Source organism: Camelina sativa, chromosome 1 (genome assembly GCF_030686135.1).
Source record: "Camelina sativa cultivar CO46 ecotype springtype chromosome 1, ASM3068613v1".
In the NCBI taxonomy this organism is placed as follows: Eukaryota; Viridiplantae; Streptophyta; class Magnoliopsida; order Brassicales; family Brassicaceae; genus Camelina; species Camelina sativa.
The window spans coordinates 11,404,578-11,422,308 of NC_141880.1; the positions used below are offsets into that span (position 1 = coordinate 11,404,578).

Here is a 17,731-nt window from a genome sequence, read left to right on the forward strand (position 1 = left end):
ATTCTAAGATAAACCGGGATCAACCGGAATATATAAACCGATTTATTAAGATACGATAATCATAAGCGGTTAAGAGTCAAATCTCACAAAAGCAACTGCAACCACTACGGGTTAGTTCAGTGCAGTGGTTCAAACTACACAATAGCATGGGGGAGTCTTAAGGCACTAAGCCATTATTATACCGTTAAATAAAATATAGACAATAATAAAGACAAGGGAATCAGCTAGCAGAGCTTGGTGTCGAAGTTGAGAGTGATGCCCATGCTGAACAGCTCCTGACACAGAAGCTTAGCTCCATAAGGAACATACACCCTAACCACATGGTCTGAGGATTCGCACACTCTGCAGTAAGGCCCTCTGATCTTTCTTCCACTGCTTGGAGTCCTCTCGATCACATTCGCATATGTCTTGCATTTTCTGCAGATGTGCATCTGAGAGGAGTCACTTAGAGTGAAGAGACGCTCATGCAAATTGGCGGAAGCACCATGAGCTATTAGGCAGTCTCGCTCCATTTCTCCAAACTTTATTCCGCCGAACCTCTTCCTATCCGCCACTGGTTGCCGTGTGAGCGGGTGGACTGGTCCTGTGTTCCTGAACTTGACTTTGTCCTCTGACATGTGGACAAGTCGCTGGTAGAACGTTGGGCCCATGAATATCAGAGAACGCATCATCTCACCAGTTCTACCGTTGTATACCCTTTCGTTCCCCCATCTTGAAAAGCCAGCCCTAACCAAAAAATATATTTACCATTGGCAATCAATCAGGACTCAAGAATCATCAATAATCAAAGAAAGGTTCAATGAATTATGCAAAATCAATCACAAGGCTCACAGCATCAATCCTCTATAACATTCCTACCCGTAATGATATCATCCATTTGTACTACTCCCTAGGAAACAACTGTCAATCTGCTATAATTCAATCTTTTGCTTAACGAGCTAAAACCAAGTGACAGTGTGAAGAATGTACCTGTGAAGCTGCTCAGTGATTTCACTGACACTCGGAGTGGAGAAAGGAGTAGCATGACGTATCAATTTGGTGTATGCAGCAGAGCTACCCTCCTTCTTTTGTATAGGACAAGCGATTCCTTTGGAGAGAGCAGCCTCCAAGAGTTGACCCGGTGTTTGCCTAGAAGGGAAAGCGTGCGGGTTTATCACAATATCAGGAACTATGCCTTGGATCGTGAATGGAAAATTCTCCTGTTCCTCTACATAGCCTAAAACACCTTTCTGCCCATGCATACTGGAAAACTTATCTCCAAGGCATGGAGAACGAACCTGCAATCAAAATGGAACATTAGATTCATCAGAGGAACACATTCTTTGAAAGAAAGCTCGATTCAGTATGATCTGGAACTTACCTGTCTCAGAGAAACCGCAGCAAAATTCTTCCCCTCATCATTAGATGATAATACCACTTTTTGCACAATTCCTCTCTCAGTGTGCTTGAGCTTTATACTGTGATCAGCCCCAGACTCGGTGCATCTGCCAATGACAATATCGCCAGTGCTCATGTTAGCACCAATGATAGGAAACCCGTCATCATCAAGGCTGTCTACTTTGCCGATTTTGCTGTGCGTCTTTCCAAACTGAACAAGCTCATCCATCTTCTTCCTCTTCTCCGAGTCTTTGCTATCAACCTCTGATTTGTAGCTTCTAATCTGCTCTGAACGGAACATACCACGTTCCAGTGAAGCCTTGTTCATCACAATGGAATCCTCTTGGTTGTACCCGAGATGAACATTCACAGCAACAATTGCGTTCTGGCCATTAAACAGCACTTCTTTTTTAAGACACTCCGACGCCAATGTCTTGAAAAGTGGCTTCTGGGGATAGAACAGCTGCTGGGACAGTGTATCGCAGCGGGTGTTAGGGTTCGTTGATGAGAAACCAATGGCTTGTTGGCAATGCTTCTGGGACTGGTAGAGAACTCTTCTCCCATGATCGTGGTTTGCAAATGGGACAATTGCACAGCTCACACCCAGCAGGAATGACAAGTCTAATTCGCAATGCGTGTAATTCTTTGGTTCCTTCAGAAGCTGTTTGATTCCCCATGCTGTATTACAGTCTTCTTCTTCTTCAATCCCGATCAACTCGAGAATCCCTTGGTCAAGAAGATGCTCAAAAGAATACTGTCTCGGTTTGTCTTGCTTCAACTTGTGGAGATTTTCCACAACCAAGAGAGGTCGGAGTAGTCTACCAGCGTCAGTGAAAATTCTCACCTCATTGTCATCTTTATCTCGTTTAATTTCCATCTGCATGAGAAAGTTGTGATACATAAATATATATATAAATGATATACGACATAATAGACACATTTCTTAAAGCAGAAAAATCCAAAGCAGCACAAGACATATCGAAATAACGCTAGACATTTGATGAAACAGAAGATACCTCACGAGGTAATTCACTTCGGCGCCGCCTGCTCTTTAACTCCGCGACAAAGTATTCAGAATCTGAACATAATCCAATCCAGTCTCCATTGAAAAGAACTTTATGTTTGCCACACAATGGTGTGCTGGTATCATCCATCAGCTCTTCCATTCCACAATCAAAGAGATTTTCCACCACAGGCTCCAAAGTTTGAGTGCTAACAAGTCCAAGAAGAGACATGTTCTTCACAAGACCACAATTTTCACCATCTGGAGTTGATAAAAAGCATACTCTGCCCCAGTGAGACGGATGCCTGTAGGCAACATTACAAACAATGCAGCCATAGTTCAGTTTCCAAATACGAACCAATTGTGTAACCGCTCACATTAAAAAGCAACCAAAATGGATAGATTGACTAAGGGACAAAGAAACAAGAAAGACAAAATCAGAATCTCTTAATATCAGTTTCATCTATACAAAAACACTAATATACACAGATCATAGAAGGGAATCTGCAGAAACAGTATCACCATCATATACGTAATTGAATAAGAACATCACTAAAATAGTCTAACGAACATGTAAATTTGAGTAATTGAAGACCATACAGCTTAGTTAAAATACGTGGGATATAAAAAGGAGGGGAGGTGGAAATTTTCACTTACGGATATCTAGCATCTCCAACCTTGCCGGTATATAGGACTTGCTGTCGCGTTCTCCTCAGATCAATCAGAGTCTGCAAAGGATTTGCACGACCCAGATTAGCTACAACACCTGAAACCCTTTCCATCTTCCTGAAAGGATGAGACCATGCTCCAGTGGAGAAGGCTCTAGTAAGCCCATTTGAGATAATGGAAGCATCCAAATAATGCTCAATAGGCTTCAAATCACCATCCCCTGCGAGGTGTTTCTGCATGTTCTTGGTCATGGTTCTTCTGGCATGTGCCAGATGCACCCTTATCTCCCGCTCCAACAGTTCTCCAGCGAGCTCAATTCGCTTGTTCCGGAAACTATCCCTGTTTTCACAGTTTCTTTTCCCCGCATATGCGCTGAGAAGGCACTTCACCATATAGCCCAGGAAACGGGCTTTCTTCTTCAAACCTTGGAGGCCTGGAAACAAATACAGGCGGAGGCAGTCATCCACACTTTCAAGAGGAGGGAACTTGGTGCTTTTAATCTGCTGTTCAACATATGCTAGAGCATTGTTCCCACAGCGAAAAGCTTCACAAATTGCATCAGCTTCATGGATAGAAGCTATGAGACTGTTGGTAATGTTTGCATCATCACCATCGAAAGCAATTAAATCCATGGCTTCTTTGTCTGAGGATACACCCAGCGCAAAGAACATGAGCCAGACTGGAATCTCAGTCGACAAGAAGTACACTGTCAGTACTTTCTCCCTTCTCTTATAGTCTTCTGATTTCAGATTCTCTGCGAGACGCACAATGAATCGATTTCTTTTAGTTTCGGACCTGAAGGAGACTGTCCATGGTGAATTAGAAATCCACAGTCTCTTTGTGCACATCTGTTCCTGAGCTATAAACACCTGCAAAGCACAATATAATCACATTAGGAAGTTGTATAACATCCTGAATATACCTTTTCCAGTATATATTAGGAGAAGGAAAAAAAAACTGATGTAACTTACCTTCTCAGCACCCTTTATCACAAAATATCCACCCTGATCAAAGGCACAATCCCCCTTATTGCAGTTTTCCTTTCCTTTCACGCTTGTATTGCAAAGGACAGACTTCACCATGACAGGTATTCTACCAATTAGAATGTCCTGCTTTTTAACATCTAGTATCTTCTTCTCGACATACTCGTCTTGTCCGGTCTTGAATTTGTCACTTTTAACAACACTTTTTGTGAACAGCTTGTCAATTCCATTAATAAAGTGAAGAGACAGTTAGACAATAAACAAAGTCGTAATAAGATGAATAAGATACATGGACAGCAACACAGAAACATCATCAAAAGCTTGACAGTACGATTACTTCATCATTCCATCAAATCCAGAAAAGATTACTTCACTTCCAGACAAAGAAGATTGTGGTGGTACCTCAACTTGGACATTTACTTTGATCCTTGCTGAGTAAGTCATGTTCTGAAGCCTGGCATGCCATGGGAGAAACTGAAGCTCCTTGTCATCAGAAAAGAATGTGGGCATCTCGACAGTGACTAGTCCGAATCGAACAATAGCGTATCTCCAATCATCGGCCTTCTTCTTTGTAATATCAAAAGACGGTTCAACGAGCATCTCACCAAAGGAATCAAACACATTCTGAAGCCCGTGTTTGATGAAGAAGTCGTAGGAGTTGAGCTGATGACTTATAAGTCCATAGTTTTCAAAGAAGGATGTTGCAGCTTTTTTGCAAAAACTCTGGAGAAAACTTTCTCCTAGCTCAGAAAGATTGATCTCCCCAGCAGCCTCGATCTCATCATCAATGTCCATCTCTGGTACCAACGCTTTGAAGAAATGATTACTCTGCATAAATTAAAAACATCCTTGCGTTATGAGTAGAATTGTAGAAAGAAAAAGAAAAACTAAGAAATCATCTGTTATACAAGAAACAATGTAGAAACTCAAAATAATAAATGCTTAATGTGATTTTTCATAGCATAATTCCATTCTAAGCAGAAGAGCAAACACAAAAACAAGACTAAAGAAGAATTAAGTACTTATTATATGTGAAGCTAATCAAGACGCAAGTAAACAACCACAGAACAATCATGAATAACCCCAAATACAAATGGTAAGTGATGAACATCGCCCAAACAGAAGAGAAGCACAACCAGTAAACCACAGAACAAACAAGGTCAGATTATCGCAGAACAACGATAGACAATTACATACCAAAAAGGCGAGTTAATTCAGAGGTATATGAGAGTAAAAGAGGAAGAATGAAGAGAAAAGTTTGAACCTTTTACACAAAACAATCGTCTTCGTAGTGTCATAACTCACAACTCGTACAAGCCATATTCATAACAAAATTACATACCAAAAGAGCTTAATCATTAGAGTTATATGAAAGTTAAGGGGAAGAAGAAAATGCAAAGACAAAAGTTTGAACCTCTTACATGCAATAATCGTTTTCATAGTGTCACAACCCCTATACAAGCCATATAACAACAAACATTCATTAAGAACATACAAAATCAGATTAATCACAAAAGAATCATAGACCATTTACATACCAAAAAGAGCTATATGAGATGAGTGTAAAAGGGGAACGAACAAAAAAAGAAAAAAAAAAGAGAAAGTTTCAAACTTTTACATACAAGAATCGTTTCATTAGTGTTACAACTCACAAGCCATACTCAGAACAAAGAGTCAAAGCAGATTAGTAAACCAAACCCTGTCGTGCACAGCACAGACACATACGTTAATGCATCTAGAGAAATCAACAGCTATAGTGAAGAAGAGATCAAGAAATCAACACTATCTACAAGCAAAAAAGGAGAGCTTTGTAAACTAAGAACAAAAAAATGCAAAACCGAAAGGCTAAAGCTTTTGAAGAGAAGAAACTAAATCATATATTCTCTGGAATTTCAACGCTTAAAAGCATAATAAGTACCTTAGATTGCTGAAACTGACACGGTGGAGTAAAACGGCGGTGTCGGAGGAGAGATGAGTAAACGTCGCCGGAACTGGAAAATCAAAACCCTTGGCTCACGTTTTCAATGGTTTTCCCAGTCGGAGAGGAGTGAAGAAGAAATTGGGGAGTGTCCCTTGTTGAAATAACAGCTATGCCCCTCGCTTTAGTGTGCTTTATTTCTTCAAACATAAAGGGTAATTACGTCAATTTGAAGACTTGAGTCCTTGAGGCTTGAGCTAATCTAGCAGTAGCACTAGAAAAGAAGAGTAACGTTTGTTTCTCGGATCATCGGTATGTTCCAACATTTCTATACAACTTTGAAATATTACAAGATGAATACAAAAATTTATACCGGTTAAGAAGAATCAACCAAATAAATCCAATGAAACCAGTCAGTCGTTCCATTTCTGACAACACAAGAAGGTAGAATAAAAAAGCTTCGAGATGTTACAACAATGAATCACCTATCTCAAACTCACATATTACAATGTGGAACTGGAACTCTCTACAGATTCAGAAGCGTGCACTACCCCGTTATCTTCTTCGCGTATAAAACAACTACGTATACTCTATCGAATGTGCGTTGAGGATTTATTCGGATATGCATTGGTGCGATCTGAACCAATCGTTTGACAATAACTTAACAATTCATCTCTCAAGCCTATCGGAACCAGAACCAGGCCTTAGAATGCCCGAGTCACCCCAGACGGACCATGAGCTGCTGTTTTTACCAGAATCTCCTAAACACCAACCACCAGGCCTATTTTATTTTTTTTGTTCCCGATTTTCTCTCTCGTCGCTCTCTCGTCAATCTCGTCTCTCTTGTTGCTTTTGAAAGAGATAGGATCTCCACAGAGAAAAGCAGAGAATTGAAGGGTGATTCGATTGGAAAGTGGATTTTCACCGACGGTATCATCATCTCCACCGTTAGAGACGAGATCGATGATCTCGGTTCATCAATCCGGCAGCCCTTTGTTTAACCAAATCGGATATTTTAGTGGTTAAATTTCCAACGGGGTGGTTCAATGAGGCTATGTAAGTTTTTTTCTTGGTCCTAATCTTATTGATTTCCTTTGGATCGACATGCATCAGAGTTATAGGGATGTGAGAAGAAATTAGGTTTCTAGGAATTAGAATCGATTTTAGCAAAGTTCGAAGGTGATAGAATCTCATTTCTTAATGTTGTAGGAATTTAATCGTCGGGCAACGGAAAGGGCTAACCAACATGCATATACATCCTCAATAGCTTCACTGTTAGTCTCTAATTAAGTATAATGCTTCTTTCACCATCTAAATTAAGTATAATCCTTTATCTATTCGATTATAATTCTTTAAGTTCGCAGATTGTTACCTCTTTCATTCTTACGCTAACGACTAGCTAGGATCATACGCAAAAAGATCTTTATTTGGGTAGATGACTCTTGTTTCGGTTTGCTTTCCTAGCGCTCCTTTCTTACTTTGTTTTGGTTTTCACATGGTTTGTTTTTTTTTCTTCTTGCAGTGAGTCCAAGATTTGGTGTGTGTTATATATATATTTGATTGAATCTGTTGAATTTGTGAATGATCAGTTTAGAAAGAAGAATGCAGAAACTAAGTGACTCTATGGTGATTTTGATTTTTGTTTAAAGGGCTCTCGTGTGGCAAAAAAAAAAACAAAATTGAGGAATTGGCAAAAAGGATTCAAAACATAATGGAGTTTAACAAGCAGCAACAACAACAAGAACAAGTTTAAGTTTCTTCTTCTTTTATGGAGGAGAAAACGGATCCTTCCTACATTTCTCAAGGGAGTGAAGATGATGATGCCCTCCTCACTCACCCTGATTTTGATACACCTGAGGTGTGTGTGACTCTCTTCTCTCTCTACTTATGGTGTTTATGATTCTTCTTTCTTTTCTTTTTTTTTTAAATCTATATACAACATGAGATAGAGATACTAACTTGATGGAATCAGGAGGTGGGCAATGGAAATTTCGATCCAGCAAGCCTGGACGCTGATTTAACTCAGTACAAAAAGAAGGCCACTATTATTGTTGAGGAATACTTTGGCACCAATGATGTTGTCTCCGTTGCTAATGAACTCAAGGAGCTCGGCATGGCTGACTACCCAGAAAATATTTTTAAGAACCTCAAATTTAACTATGAAATATTAAAGTTTCATAAGAAGTTCTTAATTTCACTTTTTCAAAATTAAGAATAAAATTTGTTTTAAAATACTTTCGTTACATTCTTTGATGGACATGCTCTTAGACCTTCTTTATCGGGACCTCTTAGGTATAATTCTTAGGTTTTATCAGATTAAAATTAAATCAAAAATCATTATATTGTTAAGAAGTACCTCTTAATTAAGAGGTTTGAGAGCATCTAAGTGCTGTCGACGTGTTCAAAAACTGTTGGATGAAAAAAGAGAAAAAAAAGTTGTCCACTATTTTCTCTTTCTCCTCTTTCTCTCTTTGTCTCCGAAGAAATTGAAAAATGAGAAGAGATATCTCTGTAAAATCGATTCCAAGCTCGGTATGAGTGATTCAATTTCTTGTGACCTCTGGCGATGCATATAGTTTCAGAACGAAGGGGGAGGAGCTTGAGACAGAGACGCTTAGCAGGAGAAGATGAAGGAGTTCAGACCTAACATGGTGACCCTCTAGATCTATTGCTTTTGGTTCTCGATTTGGTTATTAGATTAGAATTTGGTTTGATTATTGCCTGCACCACAAAGAAGTTCACCACATCTGCCAAAATTTTAATTTTGCTCTTGATCGTGTTTATAATTTTTCCGTTTGTTTTGGTTATAAAAGAGTCGAAGATTGTGTCTTTCTTTACTGAATTAGAGATGATGAATTAGATCCAGAATCCATGTGTTTTTTTCTGAAATTTCTTTGGGTGCAGGGATCGATTTAATCTAGGTTAATCAGTTCTCATATCTGACTAATCAGTTCTCATATCTGATGTTAGTTGTGTAGCACATTGACAAGCATTGATCTTCTTGTTTGGCTATCCTAAGAAACTTGTTTTAGGTTGTCTGGATTCACCAAGTTACATGATAACTTGTTATTTTCGTCCACAGCTATATTCGAATTTGTTTTTCTTTCCGCTCTTTAAACTTAACTGGAAACTGCTTATGTAATGTTTCAGCTCTTGTCAAGATGCTGCCTTCTGGATGGATGTATCGGTTTATTAGAATCCAGATTGAAGTGGGGAGGACCTTTAACTGTGCAACAGCTTATTGCTAGTGGAACACCATTGCTTCTTATCAATCTGTTAGCTGGCAAACTTTCAAATGCTTCCCCAGATGACATCAAGAAAACACCCAACTGGATTGGCTTGTCGCCCGTTGGTGTTATATGGGCTATTTCGTCCATATGCCACTGTCTTTCAGCTCTTGTCAAGAAGGTGTGTTGGATCCTAACAGAATGAGAAAATTACTCAACGGTTCGAGTCCAAAAGAAGTCATACTTGATATTTTGATGATCCTGATCTATCGAGGATGGATAAGGTCAGACACTGGATAAACACATGATGCATTGTATTTGTTATATTTGCTTAGACACAGGATAGTGAACTAAACGATGTTATCTAATTCTTATTGTTGTCAATTCTTATTGTTGTCAACCATACAGGGTTTCTATACATACATCGGCGAGGCTTCTGTTATGCAGCCTTTAAAAGAATTTCTTACTCATTCAGATCAAAATATACGCGCAAAAGCTTGTAGTGCTCTTGGTAACATGTGCAGACACAATGGATATTTCTACAGCTCTCTGGTAAGTTACAGCAATGTGATTCTTTTACATTGACTTTGAGAGATCAATGTTGGTGTTGTTGTTGGAGAAAATCTGTGAGTGAGAGATTTTAAAGTGTATATGTGTGTGTGTTCTTGGTGGGTATTGTGTGAGTGAGAGATTACATCATCTTCATTGTTTAAACATTTAAACATTAATATTTTTTTTTTCAAAACTAAGAACCTCACTTATAAGAGTTTACCATTGGAGGAGTACAATTTTAATTAACAAACAAAAAGTTCTTATTTTATAAAAATATACTTTTTAATACTAAAAAAATAAAGAACCCAAAAAATACAAACCTACCAATAAAGATGCTCTTATACATTTAAAAGTGAAAACTCTAACTATAGATTTGACTAGTGTTCATGTGAGAGTAGTAAATTGTAGCTGCACTTGGTTCAGTATAACACAGAACTAAAAAGCCAATATCATTTGCTTTTAAAAAAATACCAATTCATTCAATGTCACTTGCATAAAAAACTTAAAGACATACCAATTCATTTGGACTCATGATCAATTGACATGCCCCGCTTGTAAATATAAGAATGAACAATCCTTGGAGTATATAAGAAGGATAATGATATATATGTTGGTAACCACACTATGCTTCTCTTTAGGTCTGTTCCTCTCTCCCTTCTCCACTAGCTTATATCACTTAAGTGATATATGTACACAAACAAAATAAACCCACTTAAGTGATTTTGCAGGTTTAAGATGGTTTTGTACTTCTTTACAAGGATCATCACCAATTCTCGGAGCTACCAATTACCGGCGCAGTCTGTCTCCATTACATGCAGAAGTTGAAGCTTTTATCTAGGCAATGCGGTGCATGATTGGGTACGATTTCTGAGATGTGATTTTTTTAACAGACAGTTTAGATTTGGTGAAGATGGTGTCTTCCCTCACGACTGGCCGACCTTCGCAACATACTTAGACGACATCAAGATTGACATGGAGGAGTTTTCTTCTTTTTCTTTGATTCACGTTTCTTGAAATGCAAATGTAAAAGCGGATTCTTTGGCACACCAAGCGCGTACATCTCTGCATCATGTTTTGTAAACAATTTTCCACCTAATTGGCTCATGAGCTGATCTTTTATTAACAAAAAAAAAACATAAATTCTTGTTCATGTAAATTAGTTATACATTTAAAAGTGAAAGCTTTAACTATAGATTTGACTAGTGTTCATGTGAGAGTAGTAAATTGTAACTGCACTTGGTTCAGTATAACAGAACTAAAAAGCCAATATCATTTGCTTTAAAAAAAATACCAATTCATTCAATGTCATTTGCATAAAAAACTTAAAGACATACCAATTCATTTGGACTCATGATCAATTGACATGCCCCGCCTGTAAATATAAGAATGAACAACCCTCAGAGTATATAAGAAGGATAATGATATATATGTTGGTAACCACACTATGCTTCTCTTTAGGTCTGTTCCTCTCTCCCTTCTCCACTAGCTTATATCACTTAAGTGATATATGTACACAAACAAAATAAACCCACTTAAGTGATTTTGCAGGTTTAGGATGGTTTTGTACTTCTTTACAAGGATCATCACCAATTCTTGGAGCTACCAATTATCGGCGCAATCTGTCTCTGTTACATGCAGAAGTTGAAGCTTTTATCTAGGCAATGCGGTGTATGATTGGGTACGATTTCTGAGATGTGATTTTTTTAACAGACAGTTTAGATTTGGTGAAGATAGTGTCTTCCCCTCACGACTGGCCGGCCTTTGCAACATACTTAGACGACATCAAGATTGACAGGGAGGAGTTTTCTTCTTTTTCTTTGATTCATGTTTCTCGAAATGCAAATGTAAAAGCGGATTCTTTGGCACACCAAGCGCGTACATCTCTGCATCATGTTTTGTTTGTAAACAATTTTCCACCTAATTGGCTCATATGAGCTGATCTTTTGTTAACAAAAAAAACATACATTCTTGTTCATGTAAATTAGTTATACATTTAAAAGTGAAAGCTTTAACTATAGATTTGACTACTGTTCATGTGAGAGTTGTAAATTGTAACTACACTTGGTTCAGTATAACACAGAACTAAAAAGCCAATATCATTTGCATAAAAAAAATACCAATTCATTCAATGTCATTTGCATAAAAAACTTAAAGACATACCAATTCATTGGGACTCATGATCAATTGACATGCCTCGCCTGTAAATATAAGAATGAACAACCCCTCATAATATATAAGAAGGATAATGATATATATGTTGTTAACCACATTATGCTTCTCCTTAGGTGTGTTCCTCCATCCCTTCCCCACTAGCTTATAAAATTTTCTGTTCACTCTCATCATTCTTGGAAAAAAATCAATGTAATAAGGAATTACAACAAAAAAAAAAATCTTTCACCAAAGCTTTGATTATTTTATTGTCGCCTGAATTAAATTTATATTTTTTTGTAGTCACTTATATATAACAATATGACACTTTACATCTATATTTTCAAAATAGCTTTTGTTATTAACAATAAACTACCTTCTCTTTATTTATTTTTTGATGATATACTAGCTATAAATCTTAATAAATAGTAATAATTTGGTGGCTACATTTATATACATCAATATTTAGTGTAACTAAGACCATCTCCAATGTATATCTCTATTTTTTTCTCTAAAATATAGTAACTCTAAAATAAGGCATTGTATTACTCCAATGTATTACTCTATTTTAGAGTTGGAAATAGAGTTAATGTAAAAAAATAGAGGTGAGAATAGAGTTGCTCTATATATATAGAGCAATCCTATCATTTTCTCTATTTTAGAGTAAAATATAGAGTAGGATTGGAGCAAATGTTGCTCTATATAAGAACAAACAAAACCATCCTAGAGATTACATGTAAAAGTATATTGTACCACAATTTCATAAGCATCCCAAAGAGATGGAGAGATAGAAGTGACCAAGTTTAGTGTATATGGGGTTGTTTTTGGCATATTTGAAAACATCGAGAGCTAATTTGTACACTATGGATATTATGAGGGTCTCTTTATAAGATAAAAAATACTTTTTTTTTTTTTTTTTTTTGAAAATATGTGAATTTCATTAAACATAATGTTTGCTGAAGTTACAAAAGCGGGATACAAGCATCGTCCCTTGCTCAAAAAAATAAAAACAAGGAAGGAGCAGACAAAGTCATAATTTGAGTAGGAGCCTAGTCATATTGTAGCCAAATAAGGAGAAGGTCTTTGAAGTTTCGCCTTTTTTGCTTTGCCAAGATGGCGTCACGGATTTGCCGGTCAAGTCGTTTGAGCAGAAGAGGGCCTTCCATGGATATGTTATTGTGATAGCGGTTGTTGCGCTCTGACCAGATAGCATAAAGAGTTGCTTGGGCAGCTAATCGGCGCAGACTCCTTGGTGCAGTGTTGTCTTTCAGATCCAACCATGCTGAGAAGGCATCCCATGTGTGGAAGGAGAATGGCCTGTATCCTAGGCGACGGATGACTGCAGACCACAGATCCTTACTGAGCTTACATCGCAGGAACAAGTGTTCTCGGGTCTCAGGGAGAAGCCCACATATGCAACAACTGGGATCAACTTGTAGTCCCCAGCGAATCAGGCGCGTCTTTATGGGGAGTCTGTCTTGATGCATCAGCCAAAACAGGAAAGCATGACGAGGGATTGCTCCCTTGAACCAAACCTGAGCAGTCCAAATAGGTGCGTTTGCACGTGGCCTCAAAACCTCCCAGGTCTTGGAGGTGGAGAATTTCACCAATTCCTCTGTCCCAATCCGCCAAGAGTATGAGTCTGAGATCGCCGCAGGGAGAGGGGTGGTAATCGATGTGAGGTAGATATGGAGGGATTCTGCTTGCGGTGATCTGGCTGGTCTGAGGTTCCACCCTGTTTCAGTGGTTGCAGAAGCGATTGATCCGTGTAAAGAAATACCAGTTTGGGCTGGTCCAGAGCCTCCCATGAAATCAATTAAAGGACCAAAAGGAGTCCAATGATCATACCAAAAGTTTAGGTGACAGCCATTCCCCAAATGTGCTTTCATAAATTGAGAAGTGATATGTCGAAGCTTAAGCATAGATTTCAGGGTCCCAGAACTCTGCTTTTTGATGTCAAGCTTCCAAAAACATCCATCTTTTATTTTGTTGTTTTTCAGCCAGAGAGCCCATAGAGAGTCCCTTGCAGGCAACAACCGCCATGTAAGCTTGAGTATCAATGTTTTGTTCCAGTGGGAAAGGCATCTGAAACCTAGACCACTTTCAGCTTTGGGGAGACAAAGATCTCGCAGAGAGTTTCAATTTTCTTGATGCAGCCCTTTGGCAGAATAAAAGCTGACATCCAGAAATTTATTGTGCCATATATCACAGATGATATGAGTTGTTGTCTACCTGCATAGGATAAAGCACGCGACGACCAAGAGGAGAACCGGTTGGTTAAGTTCTGAAGGAGGGGTCTGTACTCTGCTAATCTTAGCTTCCGATGCATGAGAGGGAGGCCAAGATATCTTATTGGGAGTGAACCGATATTGAAGCCAAGAGAAGCCATCTGTGTGGCTTCAATTTGGGTCACTCCTGCTAAGAACAGTTCAGTTTTGGACAAATTCATAGTGAGGCCCGAGATGCGTGAGAACTCTTGAAGGACTGCCACTATATGGGATAGAGAATTTGTCTTGCCATCAAAGAACACCATGATGTCGTCTGCGAATGCCAAATGAGATACAAGGGGACACAAAGCAGAAGGATGAGGACCAATCTTGTTTGCGCTGAAGTGTTGCGTTAGTAGCTGAGAGAACACCTCCATCGCCAGAACGAATAGGTAAGGCGAGAGAGGATCACCTTGGCGCAGTCCTCTTGCTCCTCGAAAGTACCCGCATAATTCACCATTTATGCAGGCTGAAAAACTTGTTGTAGATATACATTGATCGATTAGGGAGATGAATCTTACGGGGAACCCCATTGCTGTAAGAGTGTTGATTAGGAAACCCCAATGGACTGAATCAAAGGCCGTCATAAGGTCTATTTTTAGCATGCCTCTTGGAGATATGTTCTTTTGGTTGAACCCCTGGACCAGCTCAGTTGCAAGCAGAACATTTTCAACCAGCAGTCTGCCCTGAATGAAAGCTGATTGGGAGTTTGAGATGAGATCAGGTAGAACCTTCTTCAAGCGATTGGCCAGTATCTTAGAGGCAATTTTGTAGAGGGTGTTACAGCAAGCAATAGGTCGGAACTGAGTAATCCTTTGTGCGTTCGGGATCTTAGGGACAAGAGTCAAAATTGTTGCATTCCATTGTTTAAGCATCTTCCCCGTGTTGAAGAATTCAAGAACAGCCTCAACCACTGAGTTCCCTACCGTGTCCCATTGTGACGTGAGGAATTCGACACAAAAGCCATTCGGGCCCGGAGCTTTGTTCTTCGGCAACGAGAAGACAACACTACGGATTTCCTCAGGTGTGACATGGGTCGAAAGAGTTTGTATAGCGGCTGGAGAGCATCTTTGAGGAAGCAAATCAGCAATTTCTAAGACAGAGGCAGTAGTGAGTTGTGTCTGGTTGCCTAGAAGGTTCTCGTAGAAATCCACCACTAGAGACTGGATACCTTGCTTTGAGTCTACTACCTGATCATTATTATCAAGGAGGAGGATAATTTCATTGAAGCCCTGTCTAGTAATAATGGAGCGATGGAAGAATCTTGAGTTTGTATCCCCATCCTCCAACCAACAGATGCGTGATTTCTGTTTCAGGTAGGATTCCTCAGCTTTTGCAAGGAGGGACCAGGTTTTATGAGCCTTTTTCTCCTGGATGATCGATTCAGTGGAAGGTAGTCGCATGAGTTCATTTTGGCAGTGAAGAAGTTGAAGGTACGCCTCTTGAGTCCTTTTCTCTATCCCTGAGTAGGTGGTCTTACTAAACTCCCTTATCACAGATTTAAGAGCTTTCAGCTTTTTGGCAATAACAAACATTTTGGTTCCATCGAAAGCTAATGCATCCCACCAAAGCTTGATGAGAGGGGCGAAATCAGGGTGCTGATTCAACATAACCAGGAATTTGAATGGCTTTTTCCGCTTTGGTGCATGACTGTCGAGGAATAAGCAGCAGGGGCTGTGATCTGAGAATGCAGGTTCCCCAAATACGGCTAAAGAGGAGGGAAATGCAGTGATCCATTCATCATTGACAAGAATCCTATCCAGCTTTTTGGCGATCAGCCCAACGGTATGTTTGTTTGTCCACGTGTAAGTGTTACCACAGTAGGGGAGATCCGCTAATGAGGAGATACTTAGACATTGTTCGAGGGCACACATACCCGGAGTAGTGAGGTTTGCATCTTGCGAGGAGTGCTCATGTGGAAACAGCGTTTGATTGAAGTCCCCTAGAACAGTCCAGGGAATAGCAGGGTTAGCAGTTGCAGTGTCAATGATCTCCTCCCATAGATCCTTCCTGGCAGAGGCACAAGTAGATGAGGCATAGACTATAGAGACAAGAATGTTGTGAGAGACAAAAGGCAGCTTAATCTGACAAGTGATCATCTGCATAGATTTGCGGATAACAGTAACTTGAACAGAAGGGTGCCAGACAATCCATATCCTCCCAAGTTCTGAGAACTCATAGTTATTTACAAAGGACCAGCCTGGAAGTACGCTAGTTACTATAGCTTGCGCATTCAGGGGACTTACATGGGTTTCAAGAATCCCACCAAAAAGCGGCTGGTGTAGTTTCAGCCATTTCCGAATGCTTTTCCGCTTTACATGGTCATTAAGACCTCTTACATTCCAACAAAAAATATCCATAAATGGATATGGGGGTTAGAGGTTTATGGGACCTCCGACCCTTGCCTTACGCAGCTTTTGCCTCTGCATCCGTTTGGACACAACCTTTAGAAAACAGTCCTCGTCCGGTTCAGGGTTGTCATCGTCCTCGGATAGGTTGTCAGAGCTGTCAGATTTGATTTGAGAGGGATCATCAGCAGTTTCATCGTTCTTCGGTGATAGATGAGAGAACAGGTTATCCCTCAAGTCAATGCAAAGTTGCCCTTCATCAAGCCGCAAAGTACTATGCGGGGTAGAGTGTCCTACCACTGAGGGTGCTGGGAGGGTGACATGATGTATGTTCCCCGTACTTGAGGTAGCATTGGTTGCCGCAGGGAAGTTTGTACCCGTCGGTACAGCAGAGTCCAGCGGAGAGGATGCTGTAATAAGTGGTTGAGTAGATTGTGGTGAGGGGAGAGCCTGGTGTTGTCCTTGTGTAGGTGCAGGAGGATTTGTACCAACGATAGGTAGTTGGCTAGCAATAGGTTGTTTCCCCTGTCGCTTGTCTTTCTTCACCCTAGGACAGTCTGCAGTGAGATGTTTGACTGAGCCATAAGTGGTGCATGTAGCAGGCGCTTTGGAGCAGCGAGATACAGTATGGCCTACCTGTTTGCAATGGCTACAGAGAGAGGGCAACCAGGGACTAGAAACTTGTATCCGTTTTATCAGCCCGGATTCAAAACGAGCATTTACTGCCTCAGGGAGTGGTATCCTCGGGTCAATGACAGTATAGACCTTGGCTACTTCAACGTTGATCAGATTCTCAGTATGCGGGTGGAGGCAAACAGGATGCCTGACGAGTCCTGCTATGTGCTCAAGACTACTTTAATTGTAGTCTCGTTTCTTCAAGCAAGAAGAGATCAAATCGTTACATTGGATATATTACAATTGAGGAAAAGGAAAACAGAAAAGCAAAACCCTACATTGTATCCAGAGCCGCCGTTTCTGTAGAGAGATACAATGACGATACCGGATCTTTTAAACGATTTGGTGGAAGATGAGATACTCTGTCGCGTTCCGGCCACATCCCTGAAACGGTTACGAGCTAGTAGCAAACGATAGAACCGTTTGTTCAAAGAAGATAGGATATTCGCGAGTGAGCACCGCGATAAAGCCGCTGTTAGGACTCGAATCAGAGTATCGGGCCTTCGTGGGCTTCATCAAACAAGGGACTGGACTTGAGTTCATTTTAAGCTTTTTAGGAGTTAT

General features: G+C 39.9%; 2 protein-coding genes across 15 annotated transcripts; one reads left to right on the plus strand and one right to left on the minus strand.

Moving 5' to 3' along the window:
- Positions 1 to 29: 29 nt before the first annotated feature.
- On the minus strand, positions 30 to 7,533 carry LOC104788697 (DNA-directed RNA polymerases IV and V subunit 2). 6 transcript variants are annotated; one of them, XM_087456871.1, is made up of 10 exons: positions 7,323 to 7,533; positions 5,951 to 6,150; positions 5,454 to 5,485; positions 4,435 to 4,860; positions 4,021 to 4,248; positions 3,038 to 3,918; positions 2,394 to 2,685; positions 1,361 to 2,254; positions 970 to 1,277; positions 30 to 726 (listed from the first exon to the last, which is right to left on the minus strand). In XM_087456871.1, the coding sequence occupies exons 4-10, from the start codon at positions 4,825 to 4,827 to the stop codon at positions 225 to 227; spliced, it is 3,498 nt and encodes a 1,165-aa protein (XP_087312997.1). In that variant the 5' UTR covers positions 4,828 to 4,860; positions 5,454 to 5,485; positions 5,951 to 6,150; positions 7,323 to 7,533; the 3' UTR covers positions 30 to 224. The 6 variants fall into 6 exon arrangements, with proteins under 6 accessions (XP_087312997.1, XP_087313002.1, XP_087312989.1 ...); XM_087456876.1 differs by lacking the exon at positions 7,323 to 7,533 and adding an exon at positions 6,324 to 6,504 and having other exon boundaries at positions 4,435 to 4,829; positions 5,951 to 6,224; XM_087456863.1 differs by lacking the exon at positions 5,454 to 5,485 and having other exon boundaries at positions 7,323 to 7,529.
- LOC104788683 (serine/threonine-protein kinase TIO-like) lies at positions 6,865 to 11,744 on the plus strand. Of its 9 annotated transcripts, none has more exons than XR_768542.3 (6): positions 6,865 to 7,006; positions 7,600 to 7,808; positions 7,923 to 8,601; positions 9,101 to 9,461; positions 9,586 to 9,729; positions 10,458 to 10,775. XR_768542.3 is itself a non-coding variant. In XM_087456895.1 (6 exons), the coding sequence occupies exons 4-5, from the start codon at positions 7,719 to 7,721 to the stop codon at positions 9,380 to 9,382; spliced, it is 372 nt and encodes a 123-aa protein (XP_087313021.1). In that variant the 5' UTR covers positions 7,157 to 7,224; positions 7,315 to 7,381; positions 7,473 to 7,487; positions 7,600 to 7,718; the 3' UTR covers positions 9,383 to 9,461; positions 9,586 to 9,922. The 9 variants fall into 9 exon arrangements, 6 of the variants coding, with proteins under 6 accessions (XP_087313027.1, XP_087313011.1, XP_087313023.1 ...); XM_087456895.1 differs by lacking the exons at positions 6,865 to 7,006; positions 7,923 to 8,601; positions 10,458 to 10,775 and adding exons at positions 7,157 to 7,224; positions 7,315 to 7,381; positions 7,473 to 7,487 and having other exon boundaries at positions 9,586 to 9,922; XM_087456901.1 differs by lacking the exons at positions 7,923 to 8,601; positions 10,458 to 10,775 and adding an exon at positions 11,278 to 11,744.
- Positions 11,745 to 17,731: the final 5,987 nt, after the last annotated feature.

What these genes read in the sequence shown, in the direction of transcription:
- LOC104788697 (XM_087456871.1), bottom strand. Translation starts at nt 4,827, where the DNA reads ATGGACATTGATGATGAGATCGAGGCTGCTGGGGAGATCAATCTTTCT. An exon ending in AAGTAAATGTCCAAGTTGAG is followed by an intron (nt 4,249 to 4,434) that starts GTACCACCACAA and finishes GGAATTGACAAG; the next exon opens with CTGTTCACAAAAAGTGTTGT. An exon ending in GTTGGAGATGCTAGATATCC is followed by an intron (nt 2,686 to 3,037) that starts GTAAGTGAAAAT and finishes TGTTGCCTACAG; the next exon opens with GCATCCGTCTCACTGGGGCA.
- LOC104788683 (XM_087456901.1), top strand. Translation starts at nt 7,719, where the DNA reads ATGGAGGAGAAAACGGATCCTTCCTACATTTCTCAAGGGAGTGAAGAT. An exon ending in CTGATTTTGATACACCTGAG is followed by an intron (nt 7,809 to 9,100) that starts GTGTGTGTGACT and finishes GTAATGTTTCAG; the next exon opens with CTCTTGTCAAGATGCTGCCT.